This window comes from Marmota flaviventris, chromosome 1 (genome assembly GCF_047511675.1).
Source record: "Marmota flaviventris isolate mMarFla1 chromosome 1, mMarFla1.hap1, whole genome shotgun sequence".
Lineage (NCBI taxonomy): Eukaryota > Metazoa > Chordata > Mammalia > Rodentia > Sciuridae > Marmota > Marmota flaviventris.
The window spans coordinates 205,350,337-205,375,325 of record NC_092498.1 but is presented as its reverse complement, the minus strand read 5'-3'; the positions used below and the strand labels follow the sequence as shown (position 1 = coordinate 205,375,325).

Genomic DNA, 24,989 nt, shown 5'->3' with positions numbered 1-24,989 from the left:
CAGGAACACAGGAGCACGTGGGGCCACACCCCCACCTGCCTGCCATTCTAGGCCGAGCTTTTATTTCTCACTGTTCAACTGTCCTCAATAAAGCAGGCTCCTCGCCACTAACAGGTACAAGAAAGCAGGGATGTGGGCAGAAGCAGCCCAGCCGAGCTGTCTGTGCCCGGACACGGTGGAGCAGGAAAGGGGAGCCTCATGTGCCAGATGCGCTGTAAGCCACTTTGGAGTGCAGCTCCCTAAACCCACAAACATGCCACGGAGGAGGAGAAAGGAGGCCTTGCAGCCAAAGGGGTAGGACTCAAGACCTGACCACACCACCAGGCCACAGGCACTGGCCCACAATGACTCCACACTGCAGGAGGGGGAACTGAGGACCAGAGGGTGGCACCACTACACAGGTGGTCACTGCCACCCTGTGCCCAGCCTCCATGTGTTTTAACATCAGCAAGGAGAATGAGGCAGCCTGTCCCTTTTCCCAGCCCTTAGCTGTCATCAGGACACCAGCTCCACCACTTGGAAGCTTTCTGCCTGGCCTCCCTCTGAGCCCTGGGTGCCCATGTGGCCACAGGATGATGGGCAGCCTCTGCCAGCATGTGCCCAGGCTGCTGCCCCCAATTCCCAGACCGTGCTGCAGTAAATCCGCCTGGTCTGCAGACTGGCTCAGGACCAGTCCCGGTGTGGTCAACGTGGTACTGGCCATGCTGGCACTGCCCTAGGCCTGAGCCCTGTTTTCCACATCCTCTGGTGACCTGCCTGTGACACCCTCAGGTTCTCCCACTCACTGGATCCCTCACCCCAATGCAAACACCTGGGCATGAGGCCCTGCTGAGGAACAGCTGTGCCCACAGCGCATGGTTACCTGCTCCTGAACACCTCAACCCAGAACTGCACCAACAGTCTGCGGCCAGCTCTCAGGCCACTCCTGTCACTCCAAAGTGGCCAGACTTCAATTAACCCACATGTGAGAGAGCAAGAAGAGGAAAGGCAAAAGGCAGGGGCACTCTGAGGCTCCCAGGACAAGCTGCCATCAGTGGTGGGACTCTGGGCCTAGACCCTGCCGGTCACCCCACCCAGGGGAAGGAAGACGCTCCACGCCTTTGCCTTTGTGGGGCTGCATGGACCCACTTCTGCTCCAGGGCTGGTGAACTTTACCTTGCACATGTGAGCTCTGGCAGGCGCTGCTCAGCGGGGAATCCGCGGCCTCCTAAGCCCAGAGATGCTATGACAGGAGGGTAGCGCAGAGAGAGCCGGGGCCACACCTCATCAATCCTCTCAGGACAGACACCTCAGCAGAATCCTCCTTGACACAGCTTACTTCCGGTTTATGAAAAGCTGACCCCAGGATGGAGCCATTCATAGATCACAGGGTGGGCTGTGTGGCCCTACATGAAGGACCTCACCAGTGAGACCCCGTGCACAGGAAAGGGATCCAACATGCCTCATTCTGGCCCCAGAGAAGACTAGGGATGAGCTGGACACAGGCCGCCAGCACTGGTTGTCCCCTCCCACTCGCCAGATGCACTGCAAGCTGAGCACATTTCCCTGGAACAAGCAGACATCGGTGAGCGTCCAACTCCAAAAATAGTGCCACCAGGAAAGGAAGGAACACACTCTTCTAGCTGAGACCTGCCCCTGCCCTCAGACATCTCCCTGCAAGGCCCCTGCCTGGCCTGTGAAGCTCAGCTGCCACACCCTTTCTGAAAGGAGAGACGACATCAGAAGAGAAGAGCAAAACCAGGCCGCTCCTGCTGACAGAACGCAGAAACCACACGCTGCCCCTCGCCAGGGAGACCAACCCAGGAAGCCCTTCTCGGGGACTTTCAGGCCTCTGGTATCTTACATGGAATCTGATCTACAGAGAGCACTTGCCCCAAGCTGAGAAAGCTCTGGAAGGCTCCCCAAGACCACCCTAAGTCCAGGGTGAGGTATCCATGGCGGACGGACACCAGCCCCACAGAGACACCGCCCCCCCTGTTCTGACCACAGAGCAGAGGCCGAAGGAACAAGAGACTGTGGTCAGGGCCCAACAAGAAGCAGTTACGGGCCCCACGACCCACTCCAAGGCAAAGACATGGAACCTACATCCCCAGGAGTGGAGGGGACCAGGACGCCAAGGCTTCCTCTAAGCTGCAGCTGATCCCAACTCCACAAGGGTCATGCACATTGGCCCTTCCCATCCAGGCTGTGCATGACTGGGCTTTGTTTTCAGTTCCAAAGGTCACAAACAAAAAAGGCCAGTCCCACTGGAAGCTATGCCAGGCTCTTTGCTGAAGCTGAGAAAAGCTCCTGGAAAGCCATGGGAGTGGCACTCAGGGTGGGAAGCATTTTGAGTCTTCAGGAGATCCAGGTGGGGGTTGGCAGCCAGGAGAGTTGTGGGTCCCAGAGCAGACACCCTTGGACTCCAGGACTAACCTCATCTTTTATTTTGTTTTTTGCAGGATACAGACTGAAACAGTGGTACTCTACCACTGAGCTACATTGCTAGCCTTTTTTCTTTTGAGAAGGGTCTCGCTAAGTTGCTGAGGTGGGCCTTGAACTTGTATTTCTCCTCTCAGCCTTCAAAGTAGCTGGGATTACAGGAGTGCGCCACCACACCTAGCCTTTCTTCATCTTTGCCAACCACAGGACCACGGCTAGTCATCACCTAGACTTCCTGCTGATAAAATGAAGGGGCCAGAACAAAAGGACCCAAAGTTTCAGTCTGGCCCTGGACAACAGCAAGGCCTCCCAGGGGTGTGGTCTCAGCACAGGGGCTAACACTCCAGACCAACAGCCAATTGTCTGAGCAAGTTCTGGTTCGGGCTTTATGGGGCTGTTCCAACTGAGCAGCTGTGTCCCAATAAAACTTTATTTACAAAGACAGATGGTGGGCTTGACTGGGCCCTTGCCCTAGGCACTACAGCTGACACTGGAAAAGCTGAAGTAACAGTCCGCATTGTCAGTGCCTGAAGCCAGCCCTGCTCGGCCTGCTGGGCAAGCTATGTCTGAACTCCTTGCTCAAAAATGACAGAAGCCCCTTCAACTCTACCACTAAGCCACGGGAATATGCAAGTGGGAGACGCAGTCCTGGTCCTGGGAACGAAATTTTGGAGAAGACAAGAGCAGGAGGCACCTCTTGGGCTCCTTACCCTCAGTGGCTCTGTCTGGAGACACACCTGCCACTCAGGCTGCCCTGATGCTACAGTTATCATCGTCTCACTCTGGGACCCTGAAATCACTCCCTCTGGATGAGGGGAGGGGAGCCCCCACAACAGGTCCACAGCAGAAAGCTGGATCTCTCCTAAAGGTTTAAAAAAAAAAAAAGCGGGGGAACCTCCCCATCCACACTGGCCAGTAAAGGAGACCATCCTGAGCCCTCTGGGTCCCAGAAGACAACACCCCCACCAGGAAGGGCAGTGTGAATGGGTGGCTGCCCCCACCTGTCAGCCAAGAGGCCCCCCTCAAATCTGCCTAGCCTGGACTGAGGCGCTGACCCCATGTTTCCAAGGGGAGTGCAGGTCACAAGGTGGCTGACATATACACACACGTGTGCACAAGCACTCACCTCCCCTGATTAGAGGCCCCGCTCCTCCCAGCAGTCAGTAGGTGGCTTCTGCCCACAGGATCCCAGGAAACCTCACTGCTTCTGCTCTCTCCCACCCACCTTCACCACCGCAGGGTCAGGCCAAGGGCAGGAGCAGGGGCAAAGGCCAGCCTGTCCAGTACCCCCCAGTGGGCAGCACCTGACCTTTGAGGTGTCCAGATTGCTTCCTGCCAGGAAGAAAGCCCATCTTCCACAAGTGTTATCTTTTTTTTCTTTTTAAATATACTTTTTAGTTGTAGGTGGACACAATATCTTTATTTTATTTTTTATGTGGTGCAGAGGATCAAACCCAGTGCCTCACACGTGCTAGGCAAGTGCTCTACCACTCAGCCACAAGCCCAGCCCCGACAAGTGTTCTCTTTTTCCCCTACAGTGCTGGGATGGAACCCAGGACCTGTACACGCCAGGCAAGTGCTCCACCACTGAGCCACACCCTGGTCATCTTAACAGTTATCTTTTTCCATCTTTTTTTCAGGGGTGGGGAGCAGTTACTGGGGATTGAGCCCAGGGGCATTTTATCACTGGGCTACATTCTAGCTCTTATTTATTTATTCATTTATTTTGAGACAGGGTCTCACCAAGTTTCTCAGAACCTCACTAGGTTGCTGAGGCTGGTCTCAAACTTTGATCCTTCTGCCTCAGACTCCCAAATTGCTAGGATTCCAGGCATGGGCTACCATGCCCAGCACAACAGTTATCTTTGTGTGAGTGTGGTACTGGGGATGTAATACTGGGGACTGACCTTGACCACTGAGCTACATCACCAACCCTTTCCATTTTTTATTTTGAGATAGGGTCTCACTAAGTTGGTGAGGCTGACCTCAAACTTGAAATCCTTCTGCCTCAGCCTCCTAAGTAGCTGGGATTTATAGGCATGTGCCACTGTGCCCAGCACAACAGTTATCTTTCAATTTCACTTGGGACACAAAGAACTAAACTCATAAAAGCAGATTTTGCTCCCAAAAGAGCTGTGGCCTTAGGACCTGCAAGGTGGGCCCTGCCCCTTCCTGAAATCTTTAGGACCTTTGGCTGGTTGGGTGTCCCACCCTGCCAGACTCAAGAGATAGCAGGGGGCTGTGAATAACTGGGGTGCCCAACCAAGGGCCAAGGCTAAGTTACCCTTCTCCCCTCCCCACAGGTTCTCCAGGACACCCAAGGTACATCTTAACCTTCTCTATTCAAACACACTTGCATCCTGGTACTGGGCTCCACATGTTGTCCTTACAGAAGTAGGACACTGTCACTGTCTTCTCCACTTCTCTTCGCATCCACTCCAGAGTCAATAAAGGGCCCTCCATGCCCCTGCTTCTCAGTTGGTTCCAGGTGACTTTCCTTAACACTCTCCTTCAGACGTGACCTGAAGTCAGCCAAGCTCACCTCCAGCATGGACACCAGCATCCCATCCGATGGTAGCTGTGGTCAGGGTCTTTGTCACCTGCAACCAGACTGTCAGTAGGAGTTGAAGCCAGTCTCACTCACCCCAGCATGTGACTCCCAGCATCCTTCAAGGGAAATGCCTCCTTATGATGACTCTTCGTAAGTATTTAGAAGAGTCACAGGGCCAGCAAGAGCAGTGACTTGGGGAAGAACACACTCAAGGAAGGGACCACCCAGCTGAGCCCTGATCACTCCATGTGAAGAGAGCAGGATTAACCCAGGGCTTTCATCACCAGCAGCACCTTAGTTTCTCAAAAGCTCCAAGGCAGGCTAAGCTGCTCCAGGCAGCCTGCGACAGAAATGCCTAAAGCCCACTGGGAAGCAGTGACAAGAGAGCTGTCACTAAGGCCCTCCCCTGGTCTTCCCTGAACCTGATGAGTACATTACTCACCCACCTGCAAGGCTGACTCAGGGTGACCTAGGCAAACCCTCCATCCAGCCGAAGACCTTGGCGACGCTGTCCAGTGCACCCACAGTCCAGTAACTGCCTCTGGGCTAGTCAACACCAGTGCAATCGGGAAACATGGTGTCCAACTGCTCCTCAGCAAAAGATGCAACCCAAGACCCAGACTGGCCACATCTGTTCAAACCCACCTTCAAACGGCACATATGAGGACACCTGGAGGAACTCAGGACGTCCACACTCTGGAACAAAGGCAGCAGCTCAGAAAGACCGGCTCACCACAACCTCACTACACACAGCTTCCACCTCAACAGCAACGACACATCCGTCACGGACACATCAGGGCTCTCTGATCCTCGGCAACCACTCCAGAGCTGCCATCGGCATGTCTTTCAGCCCTGCAGGAACCCTGCATCTCTCACTGAAAACCCCAGATCAAACATCCCAACAAAGCCGACTAGGTCAAGACCTTCTACCACATAGCCAGCATAAGCCAACATCAGAAATGTCCACCTCCTCCAACCAGACACAGGCAACTTCCCAATTGTCTCCCACATTTGAACCCTTACCCAGTCCCCAGGTACCATCCCAGCTAAGGCCCTCAGAGCCTCTATCCACAGCCTCCTCCAGCCTCCCTGCCTCCCACCTGGCCCTTCCTGACCACACAGCCATCCCCACCAGAGCCAGAACACATCCTGGAAGCAAATGCACAGCAATCACAGCCTCCCAACTCCACCCAGAGATGAGCGGTCATGCCAGGCCTCTGCCTGCGCCAGCCTCCCCAGGGGAGCCCCGGCCACAATTCAGTGCGTCTATGCACCTCCACCTCAGGAAATAGAGCAGCCTGTCCCAGCATCCAGAATGACCAGGACATAAAAATGATCTACGAATAGTGACCTCTTAGGATCCAAACCGTGTGGAAGACATAGCCATTGAAAAGTAAAATTTAGGGAGCTGGGGCTATAGCTCAGTGTAGAGTGCCTGCCTTGCATGTGTGAGGCCCTGGGTTCGATCCTCAGCACCACATAAAAATAAATAAATAAATATAAAGATATTGTGTCCATCTACAACTTAAAAATATATTTAAAAAAAAGCAAAATTTGACCCAGGTGCAGTGGTGCATGCTTATAAATCCAGCAACTCAGGAAGCTGAGGCAGGAGGATCACAAGTTTGAGCCAGTCTCAGAAACTTAGTGAGGCCCTAACCAACTTAGCGAGACCCTGTATTAAAATAAAAAATAAAAAGGGCTGCAGATGTAGCTCCGTGGTAGAGTGCCCCTGGGTTCAATCTCCAGTACCAAAAATAAATAAAAAATAAAGTTTAGGGTGCTGGGGCTATAGCTCAATGGTAGAGCACTTGCCAAACGCATGAAGCCCTGGATTCAGTTTCCAGCACCATAAAAGACAAAAAACAAAGTTTGAGCAGGGCACAGTAGCACACGCCTGTGGTCCCAGATACTTGGGAAGCTGAGGTAGAAAGATCGTCTGAGCCCAGGAGTTACAGTCAGCCTGGGAGACAGACCCCGTCTCGAAACAGGAAAAAAAAAAAAAGCGGAGCAGGAGGAAGAACCTAGCGGTAGAGCACTTGTCTGGCATTTGTGACCCTGGATTCCATATCCAGCACCCCACACACACGCACATGCAAAGTTTATAAGGACAAAAAATAGTTCTCTAGTTGGGGAAGAGACAAAAAGAGACAAAATCACATGAGCGTATCATGATGACAACTCAGTACAAGACAGAAGAGAAAGGAAATGAGATGCCATCGCACTTGCCTGGGGCAACAGGACCAGTACTTTAGGTTTGCTGCAAGCCTCTAGGCTGAGCTACACTACTCATCCAGCTTAAAAAAAAAAAAAAAAAAAAGCTTTCACACACGTGGCTTTTATATTTTTTGTGGTTGTTGTTGGACACAGGGTCTCACTAAGTTGCCAAGGCTGCCCTTAAATTTGTGATCCTCCTGCCTCAGCCTCCAGGGTCGCTGAGATTACAGGTGTGCGCCATCCCACCCAGCATGTGTGGCTTTTAAACAGCAGTTCAGTGATTCCACAAACTTCACCTGGACTTGAGAACCTGTCCCTCCCGAGGGGCTGGGAGTCATAGTCCCTCAAACCTGCGTGACTCAGCCAGGAGCTGCGTCTCCACTTGGCCAGGGAGGTATCCAGCCCTGGAGGATATAATTAGCATTGGGTCCTGGTGTGCATGGCCACTTCATGTGGAGACAAGTCTCTCTATGACACTTTCATTCAGTGGAACAGTCTCCCTTGGGATGGCTTACTTGGACACCAGTTTTCTTTTTTCTCTTTTGTTTCTCTTAATTAAAAAGTGACAACATATCTGCCTGTCATCACTGTCTGTCATTCAAGCACCTACAGATCAGAGGTCATTTGGGGTCACTGTTCTAAGTGTCCCTTCAGGCTATGTGGCTGACTGCAGAGATGAGATCACACAAAGCCCAGCTGCACAATTCACAGACCAAGGAGAAAACAGGACAAGGTAAGTCATAAAGACAGAGTCCTGGGCGTGAGGCCCTAAAAACAAAAGAGGCCAAATCCTACAGACACAGAATTAATCATCAGTCTGACCCCTGCTGGGCCACATCAAGCAGGGCTGCTGTCCCTGAAGCCCAGATTCTGAAAGCCAGGGGTCTCCTGGGTTTCTGGTCCGAGCTACACAGAGTGGAGAAGCGGTCTTGTTTTTCAAGTTGGCTGGTTCCTCCCTCAAGGTCTCCTGGCGATGTCACAATCCTGGTATGATGTCAAAACTGCTTAAAGGGTGATGAACTCTGGCCTCCTGATGAGTCAACAGAGGGTGGGTTTCCGTGAGCAGCCTACTGTTTACACACAATCACCGTGGTCACAGCCAGGCAGCCGGAAGCTTGGTCAAGGGTCACAGTGGCCAGGGTGGTGTTCAGCCTCCCTGTCTCTCCCGCACCCCCAGCCCCTCTCCTGCACAGACAGCCAACTACAGCCTCAGGCTGGCTCCATCCTACAGCAGCACCTTGGGGGAGGAGCCCACCCCACCCAGAATCAGCTGGCGCCCACCTGGAAACACACAAGCAAATCGAACCCAATGACCCAGCAAGCGGGAGACACAAGGCTGCCATGCTCCTGATGCCCTGTGCCAGCCCACTCCACCCAGCCCATCCAGCCTGGCCAAAGCCTCACGCCATGAAACCTCCTGTGAGGTGACTCAACCTTCTAAGCCATGCCTGCCTGTTTTCTCACCTGGGAAACAGGAACTGTTCACGTCATGGACCTGACAGGGACAAAATGAACTACTCGGGCAGCACAGCCAGTGCTGGCATGGGAGTGGGACATACACTACAGATGCAGGCGATCATCTATCATCTTTTGGTTTTCTCCAGGGACAGGGCTCAGAACAGTCAAACTACAAAAATTTTGCACAGCCATTCATGTCATCAATGTTTGTGGCCTCTGTGCGGGGGTGGGGGTGGGGTTGTCAAAATGCTGGTGTTTCACTAGTAGTACTTGGTCCCACAGTATGACTCCCTTCAGAGCTATGTGCCCTATAGCTCAAAACCCACCCCAACCCCAAACAAGACTGTGGCTAGGGCACCGAAGAGGAAGCTGAGACACGAGGACAGTGGAGTGCCCTCAAACAGGTGAGGCTGCCTCAGAGTCTGACATGCCCCTAACATAAAGCAGGAACCATAAGCTAGTGTTCCCCCCAGAGCTTGGAGATGATGGCCCTAGGATTCCTAACGAAGTCCTCATCTGAACAGCAGGATAAAGCACTTCCCTGCTCAGGAGCACGTGGGCACCCACCCAGGAAGGGAGAGACAAGCCTGGCCTCCCGGACCTCCCCACCATGCAAAGGGAATGCAGACTAAATGAAGACTCCTCCTGCCACCAGTGTCCAGGTTGACGTCCAAGCAGTTCACCTACTTACTAGCACGCAGCATAGCACTGGGGCCTCCCACGACAGCTGTGGGATACTGGCTGCAGGCCCATGGAACCTGGTGCTCCTTCACACCTGGACAGCACCTTGCAGCCACCCTACACCTTTACCAGGCCCTGACTCCAAGAGACTGTGCAGGCTGGACTCTCCAGCCACTGACCTCAACTCTGTGTCATCTCCTATGCCCACCTGGGGTCCCTCACCAGCATTTTGCCCTATTTTATTTCCTTTCTAGCACTGTCCACTGATGAATCTTTCTTGCTGATTCCGGGGTGGCTGTTTATTATCTATCTCTTTTTTTTTTTTTTTTTAAAGAGAGAGTGAGAGACAGAGAGAGAGAGAATTTTTTAACATTTATTTTTTAGTTTTTTTTTTTTGGCGGGCACAACATCTTTTGTTTGTATGTGGTGCTGAGGATCAAACCCGGGTCGCACGCATGCCAGGCGAGCGCGCTACCGCTTGAGCCACATCCCCAGCCCCAATATCTATCTCTTTTTTTATTATTTTTATTTTTTTTAAAGTTGTAGAAGGATAGAATGTCTTTATTTTGTTTGCTTTTATGTGGTGCTGAGGACCAAATCCAGTGCCTCACATGTGCTAGGCAAGCGCTCCACCACTGAGCTACAGCCCCAGCCCCTATTATCTACCTCTTGATAATTCTAGAATATTGCTGCTGACACAAGGCACCCATCTTAGTCCCTGCGGGCGTCTAGCCCCTGAGCAGTGGCCCTGTGCTGACCAGACACTCCATCAAATTGGGTGAGAAGAGTGAGCCCAGGCTCATCTCCCACCAGCTCTGCTTGAACCTCCACGAGGGCCCAGAGCAGGAGACAGCGCTGGGCAGGAGTGCCAAGAGCTGAGAGCTCAAGAGGGCTCAGGGTATGCTGGGGCCTGAGAGAAGGATCTGAAGCTTGGAACGGGGTTAAATACTGGCACCCTCACGGTTCTGAGGAGAAGGATCTGGAGCTGGGATGGGTCAGGAATTCACTTGCCCAAAGCCTTGTGAGGCAGGCAGGGCCAAGATTCAAACCCAGACAGCTTTGATCTCCAGCCTCAAGGACCCTGCCTGGGCCCTCAGTTATTCCCAAATATGCTCCTCTCCACCAAGGAGGTCACCTGGCCACAGAGACCACTCAATTCCCCTAGTGACAAAATACAACCCGGCAGATGGAGGCAGATGCCCCTGGGTGGGTCACTTCCTCAGGGTCACCAGGGGACACTTCTCTGAGTAGGCAGTGACATTATTCTGGAAGGATGAGTTGTATACCACTTCCTCTATCTGCTCTCCTGGAAATAACCCAGCAAAGTCACAAAAGAAATACAGAGAAATGGTAACCTCAGAACTACTTGGGATTTTATAATCAAAGAGAAACTTTAACAAGTCCAAAATGGGATGGGAGGACCAGCCGTTACACATATTGCTAAATCTCTACCTGCCTGGCCACCAGGCCTACACAAGAGCAGCTCAGACTTCAGACCCTTCTGGGGAAAGAAACCACCGTAGATCCTTACACAAGGCTGCTCAAAGGGCTACGATGAACAATTCATGGAAAGACACAGGGAAAGTTCCACAGCAAGTTCCTGTCTAGACCCTGCCACACCTGAATATGTAAAAGTCTTTTTGCAATTAAAAAGTTTAAGTAGGGGGCTGGGGTTGTGGCTTAGTGGTAGAGTGCTTGCCTAGCATGCATGAGGCACTCGGTTCGATCCTCAGCACCACATAAAAATTTAAAAAAATAAAGATATTGTGTCCACCTAAAACTAAAAAAATATTTTTAAAAAAATTTAAGCAGGGGTAAGGGGCGCAGCTCAGTGGTACGGGGCTTGCCTAGCACGCACAAGCATGCACTCCCAGAACAACAAAAAAAAAACCCTACCCACAAGTTGCTATTGGCAAACCATATAGCCACAGCACCAGAGAACAGTAAATCCTGGCTGCTAGTTGACAGAAATGGGCACACAAGGTTTTGTGAACAACAAATATCAAGTTCTTTAAGTTGCCTTCCCCATGCCCACCATCCAAAACCAGCTAAATGAAGGCTCTTCCTGCCACCAGTGCCACAAAAAGCACAGGAGCTCCTCTGGTCTTAGCTCAGTCCAGTCCACTGCCCAAAGCGTAATATTAAATACGAAAGCTTCCATGCCACTTAATTGACCAGTCATCTTTCAAGAAAAACACAAGTCTGGATCTCCCCAAAATTTAACCCAGCCAATCAAGTTGCCCTAGACGGCTTAGAGAGTTCTCTGAGGGAACCCTTCCTGGCTGGTCAACACACTACTATAAACAGCCTGGATGGAACAAGCTCAACAGTCTGCAGTTAACTTCACCTTCACATACAAGGAAGACCCAGCTTAGTTAGGAGATGTAACCTATACCCGAAATTAAAAATAGCAGCATGATGGCATGAGGCAGACGCACAGGCAAGCCTTCCTGACAGGGGACTGGAACGAGTGAGGGCAGCTTTGGACAGAAGGTGGGGCTCTTGGTCCCAGGATCCCAGAAGTCCGAAGCAACCAGGTACCAAGTCCATCTTATTTACATGACTCATGTGCTCTCCCCCAGCTGTTTCTGGGAAAACCTGCCTTCCTGCAGGACAAGTCAGAATTGCCCAGGGGAGCCAGGCAAGGTGGTGGTGCACGCCTATAATCCCAGCTACTCAGGAAGCTGAGGCAGAAGGATTGTAAGTTCGAGGCCAGCCGGAGCAACTTAAGGACAGCCTGTCTCAAAATTTTTTTAAAATAATAAAAAAGAGCTCAGGATAACAGCTCAGTAATAGAGCGCCCCTAGGTTAAATCTCCAGTACCTTGGGGGGGTGGGGGGGGACTGCACAGATGAAAAGGTTCCAGGCTGCAATTTCACCAGGAAAAATGGCCCAAGATGGTCACTGGGCAGCCACTGCCACCTCCTGAAACCATCATTAAATTCTCCTCCTCACCTGCAGGGGCGCCTTAGCCTCGTCTTGGGGAATCTTTTTGACAAGGGTAGAAGGAGCTCTTCCAAAAAGAAGAAATCCCCGTTCTATGAAGGGGAAAACTGAAACACAAGGACAGGAAGGAAACTGCTGAAAGAAGCAAAGGAGCTGTGGGCTCCAGGACAGGAGAAGGAACACAAAACAGGGTAAGAAATTCCCAGCTTAGCTAATGGTGCTGAACAAGTCTGGGGCAGGAAGAAAGCCACATTCCTTCCTAGTTACTCTCTCCTCACCCGCCCGCGGCCCCCCCATGCTCAGTATACATAAACACACACACAGGGCCTCCCTGAATCTGAGACAGACATCCCCCCACAACCCCAGCCGCCTTATGATTATGAAGTCCTCACTTTCCAGGAAAAGAGGTAAAGTGCTCCTTCCTTTCTCTCAGATCCTAATCACTGGGGGATCTGCAACTCTGATCTGGGCACAAGACAGAGGGTGCCCATGACACAAACTGAAATGGGAAGAGGCAGACTTCTGATCACTTCTGATCACGACTCCAGATGTGCCCCAAAGTTAGACCTGAAAGAAGGTACACCCAGCAGTCTCCCCACCCCCCAGCCAGGTGGCAGAACTGAAAGACTCCAAACTTCCCCAGATGGGCCCAAATTGACCAGAGAAGTTTGAGAGTTAACCACCAGGTATGGTGGCCAGAGCCTCCTTCCAGGTCCACCAGGGGCTCCAAGACTGAGAAAAACACCGCGGGGGGGCCAACCCCACACAACTACCTTCAGGAAAACATCACTGCCTCCCTAAACATTTTCACCCTCCGATGGTATCCAGAGACAGGGTCATCGGAAAGCGCCAAACACAGGCCCCAGGTACAGACACAGCCTTCCACCTAGATGGAACAGGCCCCCACAGGTGGCCAGTCAGCAGCGCCCCCTGACCCACCCTGCCTGGGACATGGAAAAGCTGCTTCCCAGGAAGACACACCAGTCACCCCCACCCAACTGCCCCTCCAGGTGTCCAGACAGAGAAGCCCAAGTCCCCACCACCACACCAGGCCAGAGGAGCACCGTCCTCTCCCTTTCCCCACCAGGTGGGAAGACCAGTTCCTGCCCAGGTGCCGGGAGGGCCAGGAAAGGCCCCGGACGCCTCCAGGTGCCAACACTGACGCCCCTCCCGGCCAAGTTCCGGCCCCTTGGCCGCCACGGACTGTCCGCCGGTACCGCCTAGTAGCACCTACGAAGACCGCGGTTCCCGGCGCTCCGGGCTGATGCCGGCCGAGGACACCGCTGGCCCAGGGACCTACCAGCAGCACGCTGGACCCTGCGCTCCCCGCCAGGGCGCCGCGGTGAGGGGCGCGCGAGGCCGGCCCTCGCCCCGACGTCCCCGACGGCGCACCGGACCCCACGCCGCTCACCTGGCTGGCGCGGTAGCTCTCGAAGGCCTTCAGGGCACTGTCGGTGAGCTTCACGTGGAACACAGACACCTTGCTGCCGTCGCTCACCCGCCCGCACGACAGCCCGTAGCTCCGAGCCTCCTTCAGCGCCGCCATCTTGCGACCATCGCTCCCCCGCCCCCCCCTTCCCGGCTCCAGCGCCGGCGCGACGGCCACGCCCCGCCCCGCCGCCCTCTGACGTGCTACATTATTCATGAGATGCGGCTGGCCACGCCCCACAGGGGCCCAAGAAGCCAATAGTCGCTCTCGCACAGTTCGCTGACGTGCTGCATTATTCATAAGACATAAAAAGCAACGCCCTCTACGGGCACAACAAGGTTCATAGTCTCCGCCCCAATGTTCTGCATATTCATAATATGCTGAAGGTCCCACCTCTCCAGACCCTAGAGGAGGCCACTTCTGTGCATGAACTCCGCCTTGACACGCGCACCCCTCCAGGCCCCGCCTCCATATGTATTATTCACGACCCTGACTCCTCCGGGCGCGTCAAAACCCCGCCCTCAGCCTCTGACGTGATGCATTATTTATGAGATCTCTTTGGTCTTCCGTCTTTGGCTTCTGTTAGGAGCCGCAGCGAGGGCGTGGAGGGGGCGGGGACAGCGCAAAACACGTGGGAGGCGGGGGGCAGATGCTGGCCAGGTTAGTGGGCGTGGCTATGAAAACAAGTCGCGCGATGGACGCTGGGTTCTGCTGATGCGGCTTCGCTTAAGGTGGGCTGCTGGGATTCCAGGACCTGAAGCTACTAGAGGGTTGGAAGAAGAGGGATCCTCTAAACTTTGTTTATGAAAAGAGTAGACTGTAAAATGATAAAATACACCATCGCCCTGAGCAATGGTGGAGTATAGCTCTATTTCTGAGCAGAAAAAAAAAAAAGTATACGAAATAGAACTTGGTAGGAAAGTCTTTAAGTTTTTTTTTTTTTTTTTTGCTTATGATTGTTTCCTAGGGCTGGGAACATGCCAGGCAAATGCTGTACTATGGTCCTAACCTCCAGACCTAGGCTGTTTTATATTAAAAAGTAGTCATCTATTTAATGTGTAGAATTCCACTATACAAAATCAATATATTAAAAACCAATAAAATGCCTGTACACCAATAATGACTTCGCTGAAAAGAAATTAGGAAAAATTCCATTCACAAGAACCTAAAAAAAGAAACCCTAGGAATAAACCTAAACAAGAAAGTAAAAGACCCTCTACAATGAAAATTATAGCACTGAAGAAATTGAGGAAGACACTAGGGAAAAAAATGGAAACACTTCCTGTGTTTATGGATGCGCAGAATTACATTGTTAAAATGGCCATATTACCTAAAGCAATCTACAGATTCAATGCAATCCCCACCAGCATACCAATGGTATTCCTTACAGAAATTTTAGAAAAAAATAGTCCTGAAATTCATTTGGAAGAATAAAAAAACCCAGAATGGCCAAAGCAATCCCTCCCAACCCCACCCTCCACCCAGGGTTTGGACGCAACACCTCACACATGCTAGCCACTCACCCTATTATTGAAGTACACATCCCCAAATTGGCCTGCCAAAACAATTACAAGCCATAAAAACAATGCTGGAATTGTCACAATACCTGACTTCAAATTATATTACAGATCTCTAGTAATAAAAATTGCATGGTACTGGCATAAAAACAGACAATAACATAGAAAGAATAGAAGACACAAAGATAAACCCACCCAGAGTCATCTGATTGTTGACAAAGCACCAACAACATACATTGAGGAGAAGACAGTCTTTTTAAAAATGTTGCAGGGAAAGCTGACTATCCATATGTAGAAGAATGAGGCTAGATTCTTATTTCCCACCCTGCACAACAGTCAACTCAAACAAATCAAAGACCTAGAAATTAGATCAGAAACTTTGAAACTGGTAGAAGAAAACATTGGGTCAACATCCAAACAGGGAAGTGCCGGCAACAACTTCCTCAATAGGACTCCTGAACTCAGGAAATAATGCCAAGAATTAATAAATGGGATAACATCAAATTAAAAAACTGCACAAGCAAAGGAAACATTTAAAAGCAAAAAGAGTCCACAGAATGGAAGAAAATTTTTGCTAGCTACTCTTCTGCTAGAAAATTGATATTCAGAATATATAGGGAGCACAAAAAACCTAACACCCCCAAAATAATAATAACCCAATCAATAAATGGGGTAATGAACTAAATAGACACTCCTCAAAAGGAGTACAAATGGAGGATTGGGGTTGTGGCTCAGTGGTAGAGCTCTTGCCTAACATGTGTGAGGCCCTGGGTTCGATCCTCAGCACCACATATAAATAAAGTTAAAAATCCATTGGCAACTAAAATATATTAAAACAAATAAATAAATAAAATAATAAATGTATTGTGTCCATCTACAACTAAAAAAAAATTAAAAAGAGGAGTACAAATGGGGGTGCTGGGGTCATGGCTCAGTAGTAGAGCACTTGCCTGGCATGTATGAGGCACTGAGTTCAATCCTCAGCACCACATACAAATAAATAAAATAAATAAAGATATTGTGTCCATCTACAACTAAAAATTTTAAAAAGGGAAAATACATTTTAAAAAAAATGTTCAGCATTGTTAGCAATTAGGGAAATGCAAATCAAAACTACACTGAAGGCTGGGGATATAGCTCAGTTGGTAGAGAGCTTGCCTCGCTCGCATGCACAAGGCCCTGGGTTCAATCCCGGCACCACATAAAGCTGGGGGAGGTGGCGCACATCTGTAATCCCAGCGGCTTGGAAGGCTGAGTCAGGTGAATTGTGAGTTCAAAGCCAGCCTCAGCAACTACGAGGCACTAAACAACTCAGTAAGACCCTGTCTCTAAATAAACCACAAAATAGGGCTGGGGATGTGGCTCAGTGGTCGAGTGTCCCTGAGTTCAATCCTTGGTAAAAAATAAATAAATAAATAATTTAAAAAATTACTTCTCTAAATAAACATTCATTTAATAAATTAAAAATATTTATTTAAAAAAAAAAACTACGGGGCTGGGGCTCAGCAGTAGCGCACTTGCCTGGCATGTGTGAGGCACTGGGTTCGATTCTCAGCACCACATATAAATAAACAAAAATCTATCAATAACTAAAAAATTGTTTAAAAAAATACAAAGAACAATCCAGGCATGGTGGCACATGCCTGTAATCCCAGAGACCTGGGAGAGACAGAGGCAGGAGGATCTCAAATTCAAGCCAGCCTCAACAATGTAGCAAGACCCTCTCAGCAACTTAAGGAGACCCTGTCTCAACATTTAAAAATAAAATAAAAAGTGATGGAGACGTGGCTCAGTGGTAAAGCGCCCCTGGGTTCAATCCTCAGTACAGCAAAAAAAATAAATAAATAAATAAAAAGAATACAAATAATGATAAATGTTGCTGAAGGCGTGGGTAAAACTTTTACACTGACGGTGAGATTATAAATCAATCACCACAACCACAGTGAAAATCAGTAAGAAGTTTCTTTGGAAGACTAGAAGTGGAACCACCATGTGACCTAGCTATACCATCCCTCGGTATCTATCCTAAACAATTAAAGTCATTATACCAGAGCAATACATGCACACCCCTGTTTACATACAGTAATAATGTCTGTTTCACTCTACCATCTGTCCTATGCCCACATCCATCACTTCCCTCTACTAATCTAAGGTAACGCTATTCTTCCCTAGTGCCCCAGGCCTGTGAATCAGCATCCGCATATTAGAGAAGACAAATGGCCTTTGGTTTTGTGGGATTGGCTTATTTCGCTTAACATAATATTCTCCAACTCCAACCATTTACTGGCAAATGCCATAATTTCACTCTTCTTTAAAGCTGAGTGATACTCAATATATTATTATTATTATTTTTTTTTTGTGGTGCTGGGGATTGAACCCAGGGCCTTGTGCATGCAAGGCAAGCACTCTACCAACTGAGCTATATCCCCATCTACAACTAAAAATTTTCTTTATCCATTCATCTATTGAGGGACATCTAGGGTTTGTTCCATAGCCTAGCTATTGTGAATTGAGCTGCTATAAACATCAATGTGGCTGTGTCACGGTAGTATGCTGATTTTAAGTCCTTTGGCTATAAACCAAGGAATGGGATTGCTGGGTCAAATGGTGGTTCCATTCCTAGTCTTCTGAGGAATCTCCATCTGCTTTCCGTAGTGGTTTTACCCATTTGCCGTCCCAACAGCAATGTCTGAGTGTGCCTTTTTCCCCACATCCTCACCAACATTTTTTATTGTTGCCTGTATTCTTGGTGATTGCCATTCTGAAAGGAATGAGATGAAATCTTAGAGTAGTTTTGATTTGCATTTCTCTAATTGTTAGATATGTTGAACACTTTTTTCATATATTTGTTGATCAATTGTATTTCTTATTCTGTGAAGTGTCTGTTCAGTTCCTTAGCCCATTTATTGATTGGGTTGTTTGTTTTTTGGGTGTTAAGTTTTTTGAGTTATTTATATATCCTGGAGATTAATGCTTTATTGGAGGTGCATGTGGTAAAGATTTTCTCCCAGTCTGTTGTCTCTCACCTCACATTATTGTTTCCTTTGCTGAGAAGAAGCTTTTTAATTTGAATCCATCCCGTTTATTGATTCTTGAATTTACTTCTTGTGCTTTAGGAGTCTTGTTAAGGAAGTCAGATCCTAGGCTGACGTGGTGAAGATTTGGGCCTATTTTTTCTTCTATTAGGGCTCAGGGTCTCTGTTCTAAGTCTTTGGTCCACTTTGAGTTGATTTCTGTGCAGGGTGAGAGATAGAGGTTTAATTTCATTTTGCTACATATGGACTTCCAGTTTTGCTAAGCATCATTTTTTGACTAGGCTATCTTTTCTCCAGTGAATGTTTGGTTTCATTCCTTTTTAACAACTGAATACTATTCCATTGTAGGAACCTACCCTTTTTGTTTGTCCATTCATCCTTTGAGGAACATTTGGGCAGCTTTTTCTCTTTCTATTTCACTATTATGAATGTTGCCTCTTGACCATTCAAGTACACAGGGCTTTTTTTTTTTCTTTTTTTTTTTTTTTTTTAGTTTTATTTCTGTTTTTTAGCTTAGTTTTGTTTTGCAGGGCTGGGGATGGAACCCAGGGTCTCATGCCCACTAGGCAAGAGCTCTTTTACTGAGCTGTACCCCCAGGCCAGACGTACCTGTTTTTGTGTAGATGGGTGTTTCTCCTTCTTTTAGTAATAAGCCTTGGAATGGGATTGCTGGGTCATATGACAATTCTACGTTAGACCTTTTGAGGAGGTGCTTGTTTTCCACAGGATCTACCCCGTTTTGACCCTCTTTCGTTTCATGTTTATAGGCAGCAGGAACTGGAGACCAGCCCTGGCCTGTCCAGGGCACAGAGCAACCACCTCCTGGACTCGCAGCCTCCCAACCTGTGGACACCTCCTGGGGGCTTTTCCATTTTACTGGTCACAGAGGGTGGTTCCAGAATGCAATTTTTGGTTTTGTTTTGTATGGAGTTTTTTTGTTTCATTAAAAAAAAATATTTTATTTAGTTGTAGTTGGACACGATACCTTTATTTTATTCATTTATTTTTACGTGGTGATGAGGCTCAAACTCAGGGCCTCGCATGTGCTGGGCGAGTGCTCTACTGCTGAGCCACACCCCAGCCCCCTTCTGTTTTTTAAAGGATGAAGATTTTGAGGTGCTCTTCCAGAGGATCTCCTTAGTTCTGTGCCTCCTCCTCCCGCCCCACAGCAAACCAGCGCCTTCGCTCATTACCCCTGGGTGTCACCACTCTCCTGTGAGGCCGTGTGACACTCCTAGTACCCTTTTCAGGTATTTGTCATTAATATCCTCGCTTACAAATGGAGAAACCAAGGCTCGGAGGAGCGAGGCATAGACAAGCTGGGACTTGAACTTGGAATCTTTCTGATCCAGAGCCCTCTTAAATACTCTCCAGCCTGCCTCCAAAGCCAGGGTCCCTTGTTATGTAGGCAGCCTTCCACATCCCCAGGTTCCACATCCTAAAATTCAACCAACCATGGATCGAAAATATTTGGGAAAATAACCATTGCATCTAAACTGAACACATGCAGAATGTTTTCTTATCATGAGTCCTTGAACAATCCAGCACAATGACTGTCCACACAGCGCTTACTTACATTGTATTAGGTATTGTAAGGAATATAGAGACTTTTTTTTTTTTTTTTTTTTGGTGGTGGTGCTGGGGATTGAACCCAGGGCCTTGTGCATGCTGGGCAATCACTCTGCCACCTGAGCTATATCCCCAGCCCTAGAGATGATTTTTAATGTATACTAGAGGAGTCAAGTACGGTGGTGCACACCTGTAATCCCAAATACTCAGGAGGCTGAGGCAGGAGGATCGAAGGTTCAAGGCCAGCCTTGGCAGCCCAGTGGTAAACCACACCTGGGTGTTCAATCCCCAGTACCAAAAAATAAAAATAAAAAATCATCCCTCCCCAGCAGAGTGTCTGGCATGGAGTAAAGATGCTCAATAAGGGAGTGAGGTTATGGCTCAGTGGATGAGCACCTGCCTGGCATGTGTGAGGCATTGGGTTCAATCATCAGCATCACATATAAATAAATTAAATAAAGGCCCATTAACAACTAAACAATATGAAAAATATATACGTGTGTGTTTGTGTGTATGTGAGTGTGTGTATTGAAACCAAGTGCCATACACCTATCATCCCAGAAACTTGGGAGGCTGAGATAGGAGGATTGCAAGTTCAAAGCCAGCCTCAGCAACAGCGAGGCCCTAAGCACCTCAGTAAGACCCTGTCTGTACATAAAATACAAAATAGGGCTGGGTTGTGGCTCAGGGGTCAAGTGCCCCTGAGTTAAATTCCCAGTAACAAAAAAAAAAAGTGCTGAGGCTGTAGCTCAGTGGTGGAGCGCTTGCCTAGCACATATGAGGTACTGGATTTCATCCTCAGCACCACATAAAAATAAATAAATAAAACAAAGGTATTTTAAAAAAAGAATTTTGAGTGAATAAATGACCTCATGCAATGCTCACGATCCAGCTATAAGGCAATTCCACGGATGAGGAGACTGAGGCTTAGCGAAGCTGCAGGGGCTCTCAGAGCTGAGGAGACCAGCCTGTGTGAGTGCAGGGCTCTTTCTCTGCCACCTTTCCCCTGGGACCAGCCTGGGGTGATGCTGACCTAACAATCCCCTGTCTGGGCCCAGCTGTTTATCTGCAGAGCTGGCGCAGGTCAATATTGGAGCTGGTGGGGCTACCTGGCTCTGGAGGGTCACAGAAGGGCAGGGACAGGGCAGCGGGGACACAGGAGTTCTGTAACAAAGGTTGGGAGGGTGGAGCCAGCCAGGCCGCTAAGTGGAGGAGAATGTGGGAGGAACCCCTAGGCGCAGCTGGCCAGCTGGCTCCCTGAACCTCTGTGAATTCACCTGGGAAAAGACAACAGCAGTCACAGTCTGGAGCCAGGTGTGGTGGTACACACCTGTAGTTCCGGTTACTCAGGAGGTGGCACTCAGGAGGGTCCCTTAAGTCCACACGTTCAAGATCAGCCTGGGCACCGGTCTCCGTGGCACAAGCCTGTAATCCCAGTGGCTCAGAGGCTGAGGTAGGGGAATCGCAAGTTCAAAGCCAGCCTCACCAATTTAGCGAGGCCCTAAGCAGCAATTCAGTGAGAGTTTTCTCTAAATTAAATACAAAAAAGGGCTGGAGATGTGTTTCAGTGGTTCTGTGCCCCTCAGTTCAATCCCCAGTACCAAAAGAAAAAAGAAAAATTAGCCTGGGCAACATAGTGAGACCCTATCTCAATAATAGTAACATCACCCCCAACATTAAGTATTTAAAATGCAGAAGGCTTCAGGATCAGGGCGTGGCACCTATAACTGCCTGGCACCTATGACCTCCTTGGGGTAGACCTGGCTGGTGACTTGGATCCACAGACCAAACGGGAAAACAGACTTGAAGAGCTGAGTTAGGGATGCGTAGCCATGGGCTGCCCCAGTCCAGTCGGGTGCACTCTGCACTTTACAGTTGATTCCCAGTGACTCCCAGAGGGACCCTAAGGGACCGAAGGTGCCAGAGCTGCTCAGTGGTAGAGCAAGTGCTTAGCATGCTCAAGGCCTTGGGTTGGATCCCCCGGTGGGGGGGGGGGGAAGGAAAATAAGGGACAGTGTAGGAGACAGAACAGAGCGCAGGGTGGGCTGAGGGGACAAGAAGACCCAAGGGGCAGAGCAGAGCCCAGAAGAGATGCCATGTAGTCAGCTGTTATTTCATTTACTTACTTACTTTTGGTAACAGGGATTGCACTCAGGGGTGCTTAACCACTGAGCCACATCCCCACCCTTTTTTATTTTTATTTTGAAACAGTGTTTTGCTAAGTTGGTGAGGCTGGTTTGAACTTGGGATCTTCCTGCCTCAGCCTCACAGATCACTGGGATTACAGGCATGTGACGCTGTGCCAGCTTGTATTTTTTTTTTTTTTAAGAGAGAGAGAGAGAGAATTTTAATATTTATTTTTTAGTTTTCAGCAGACACAACATCTTTCTTTGTATGTGGTGCTGAGGATCGAACCCGGGCCGCACACATGCCAGGCGAGCGCGCTACCGCTTGAGTCACATCCCTAGCCCCAGCTTGTATTTTTTCAATGCAGTATTGTGGATTGAGCCCAGGGGCCACAGGCCTAATCCAGACCCACTCCACCACCCCACTTTCTTTTCTTTCTTTTTTTTGAGACAGGTTCTGGCTAAGTTGCTGAGGCTGTGCTTGAACTTGTAATCCTCCTGCCTCAGCCTCCAGAGTTGCTAGGATTATAGAAGCGTGCCACTGTACCCAGCTGGTCAACTGATTTGGGAGGGTACTGGGGACAAACTAACCAGGTTAGCCGTTGAGCCTCACTCCAGCTTGTTTGTTTTGTCTTTTATTTAGAGACAGGGTCTGGCTGAGCTGCTTAGGTCCTCATCAAGTTGCTGAGGCTGGCTTTGAACCTGTGATCCTCCTGCCTCAGCCTCTAGAGCTGCTGGGATTAGAGGAGAGTGCCACCATGCCCAAATGGTCAATCACAGTCACAAGCTAGGAGAAACAAAGTCTTCCCCACAGACTTTTCAAGAACAACTGGAGAGGGGCTTGGATTGTAGCTCAGTTAACGAGTATTTGCCTCACATGTGTGAGGCACTGGGTTCAATCCTCAGGACTACAGAAAAAATAGATAAAATGAAGTTATTGTGTCCATCTACACACACACACACACACACACCACAAATGGACAGCCCTATAGACATCAACCTCAACCCTAAACTCACACCACAAATATTACTCAGGGATGGGGACGGGGCTCAGCGGCAGAGCGCCAGCCTAGCATGCAGAGCCCTGGATTCCGGCGCCAGCACTGCAAACAAAAACTGAAACATAACGTGAACTCAAAGTAAATCATAGGCCAATCTAAGCCACAAGGGGTTGTGATGTCTTGAATGTCCCCCACAGTGCAATGTTGGGAAGAATCCCCAAGTTCCTACATTGATGCATGGGGCCCTTTGGGGAGTAATTAGGATTTGATGGGGTCATGATGGGGCCCCTGCCTTGGCTTTGTTAGAAAGAGACCAGAGTTGGCATGTCTGCTGCCTCATCATGCAATGTCCAGCGCCAGTTACCAGACAAGGGGCCCTTGCCAGATGCCAGCAGCATGCTTTTGGACTCCCCAGCCTCCAGAACTGAGAGCTAAACCTCCCTGCTTTATAAAGGTTCTTGTCTCAGGTATGCAGTTTTAGCAACAGCAAATGGACTGAGACTGATATTTAGAAAACAAATCTAAGGGCTGGGGTGTGGCTAGAGATAGAACACTTGCCTAGCATGTGCAAGGCCCGCAGTTACACACACACACTCACACACACCCCAAAGGAGAAAAAAACAAATGTGGAAAATCTTGCAAACTTGGGCTCAGCAAACACTGCCTGCACAGGAAGCACAAGAAAAACCAAACTGAAAAACTGAACTTCATTGTAATTTTAAACATCTGCTTTTTGGGAGATATAATTTAAAAGTGAGCCACGAGTGATGAAAGAAGTCACAATCCCTTCTGTGACAAAGGACTTGTCCCCAGAATATACAAAAGTGGTCAAAGAACAGGGAGCCCAGTACTGAGGCTTCTCCAGCACACGGTCAGCACTTGGGAATGACAGCAGTGACGGTCACATAGGACCAGCTGGAAGGTCACCCAACCATCTAGGATCAGCTGCCCAGCCAGTGCCTGAGAGCTGGGCATTGGCCAGGTCAGTGAGAATGAGAAAGGCAGGGCGTTCGATTGAGGGAACTGCAGCCACGCCTCCAGGGAAGGCCCCTTCCAGGGGACAGAGACACCAAAGGGGACTGACACTGGAAAGGAGGCACAGGCTCAAGCCACCTGTGGCCTTCTACCCCCGATAGCCATTCCGATGGCAGAAAGAAATGGCCTGGAAATAAGGCACAGATTCAGATCCTGTGGGGACAGGTGTACACGATACCTGTGGAGGTCTACTTTTGGGGACCTCCTCATTCCTGGAGGCAGGATGGAGCAGCAGGAAGAGCCAATGAGCTGTGAGGCCCGATGCTGGCTCTTCCCATGCAGGCTATCATGATGGGCAACTCACAGGAGGCATTTCCAGTCCCAGGTGGTGGGGAGAGTCCAGTGGGATTGGAGGTAGCTCCTGCCCAGGGCCCTGCACAGTCCGGCATTGCTGGCTACTCACCCTCACCAATCTCCCAACACGCTGGCCTGATCCTGCCCCAGGGCCTTTGCACCCATTGTGCTGCCGCATGGTCAGGGTTGTTGGCTAGCTGCACAAGCACACCCCTGTGGCCACTGAGGTCTCAGTGCACAGCACTACCTGGGAGAGGCCTTCCTGGATCCCCAGCCACACCCCTGGACCCCCACTCAGGTGTTCACACCCTTCTCCTGGGTCCCATCTTTTTTTTCGTACTCGGGATGAAATCCAGGGCAAGTACTCTCACACCCCAGCTGCTCATCCAGCTCCTCGGAGGCCAGGAACCTGGTGCCTGTGACACATCACTGAAGCAAGGGGTGATCCTCCAGGCTCGCGTTAGGGCCTGCTGGGGTCCCTGACCCTCAATGAGAACAAAGGTTCATGAGGCCGGGTGACAGGTGGAGCTGGGCAGGCGGTTCCCCTGCTACGCCACCCCACTTCTCCAGGCTGTTCTTCCCTCTGTAAAGCAGGTCTTTGGCCCCAAGGGGAGACCCCAACTCTAGCCTGCCCCGCTAGCCCACAGTGCTGCGTGACCCTGGATGAACCCCAGCCCAAGTGGCAATGAAAGAGGCTCCGGAGGCCGCA

General features: G+C 49.8%; 1 protein-coding gene across 1 annotated transcript in view; it reads right to left on the bottom strand.

Annotated features, from left to right (window-relative positions):
• Positions 1-13,837, bottom strand: part of Ell (elongation factor for RNA polymerase II) — a 68,224-nt gene extending 54,387 nt beyond the window's left edge. Inside the window, exon 1 of the mRNA XM_027932570.2 lies at positions 13,686-13,837. Coding sequence (XP_027788371.2) covers positions 13,686-13,820 — 135 coding nt within the window. The 5' untranslated portion in view covers positions 13,821-13,837. The remainder of the gene's footprint in view (positions 1-13,685) is intronic.
• Between the last annotated feature and the right edge of the window lie 11,152 nt (positions 13,838-24,989).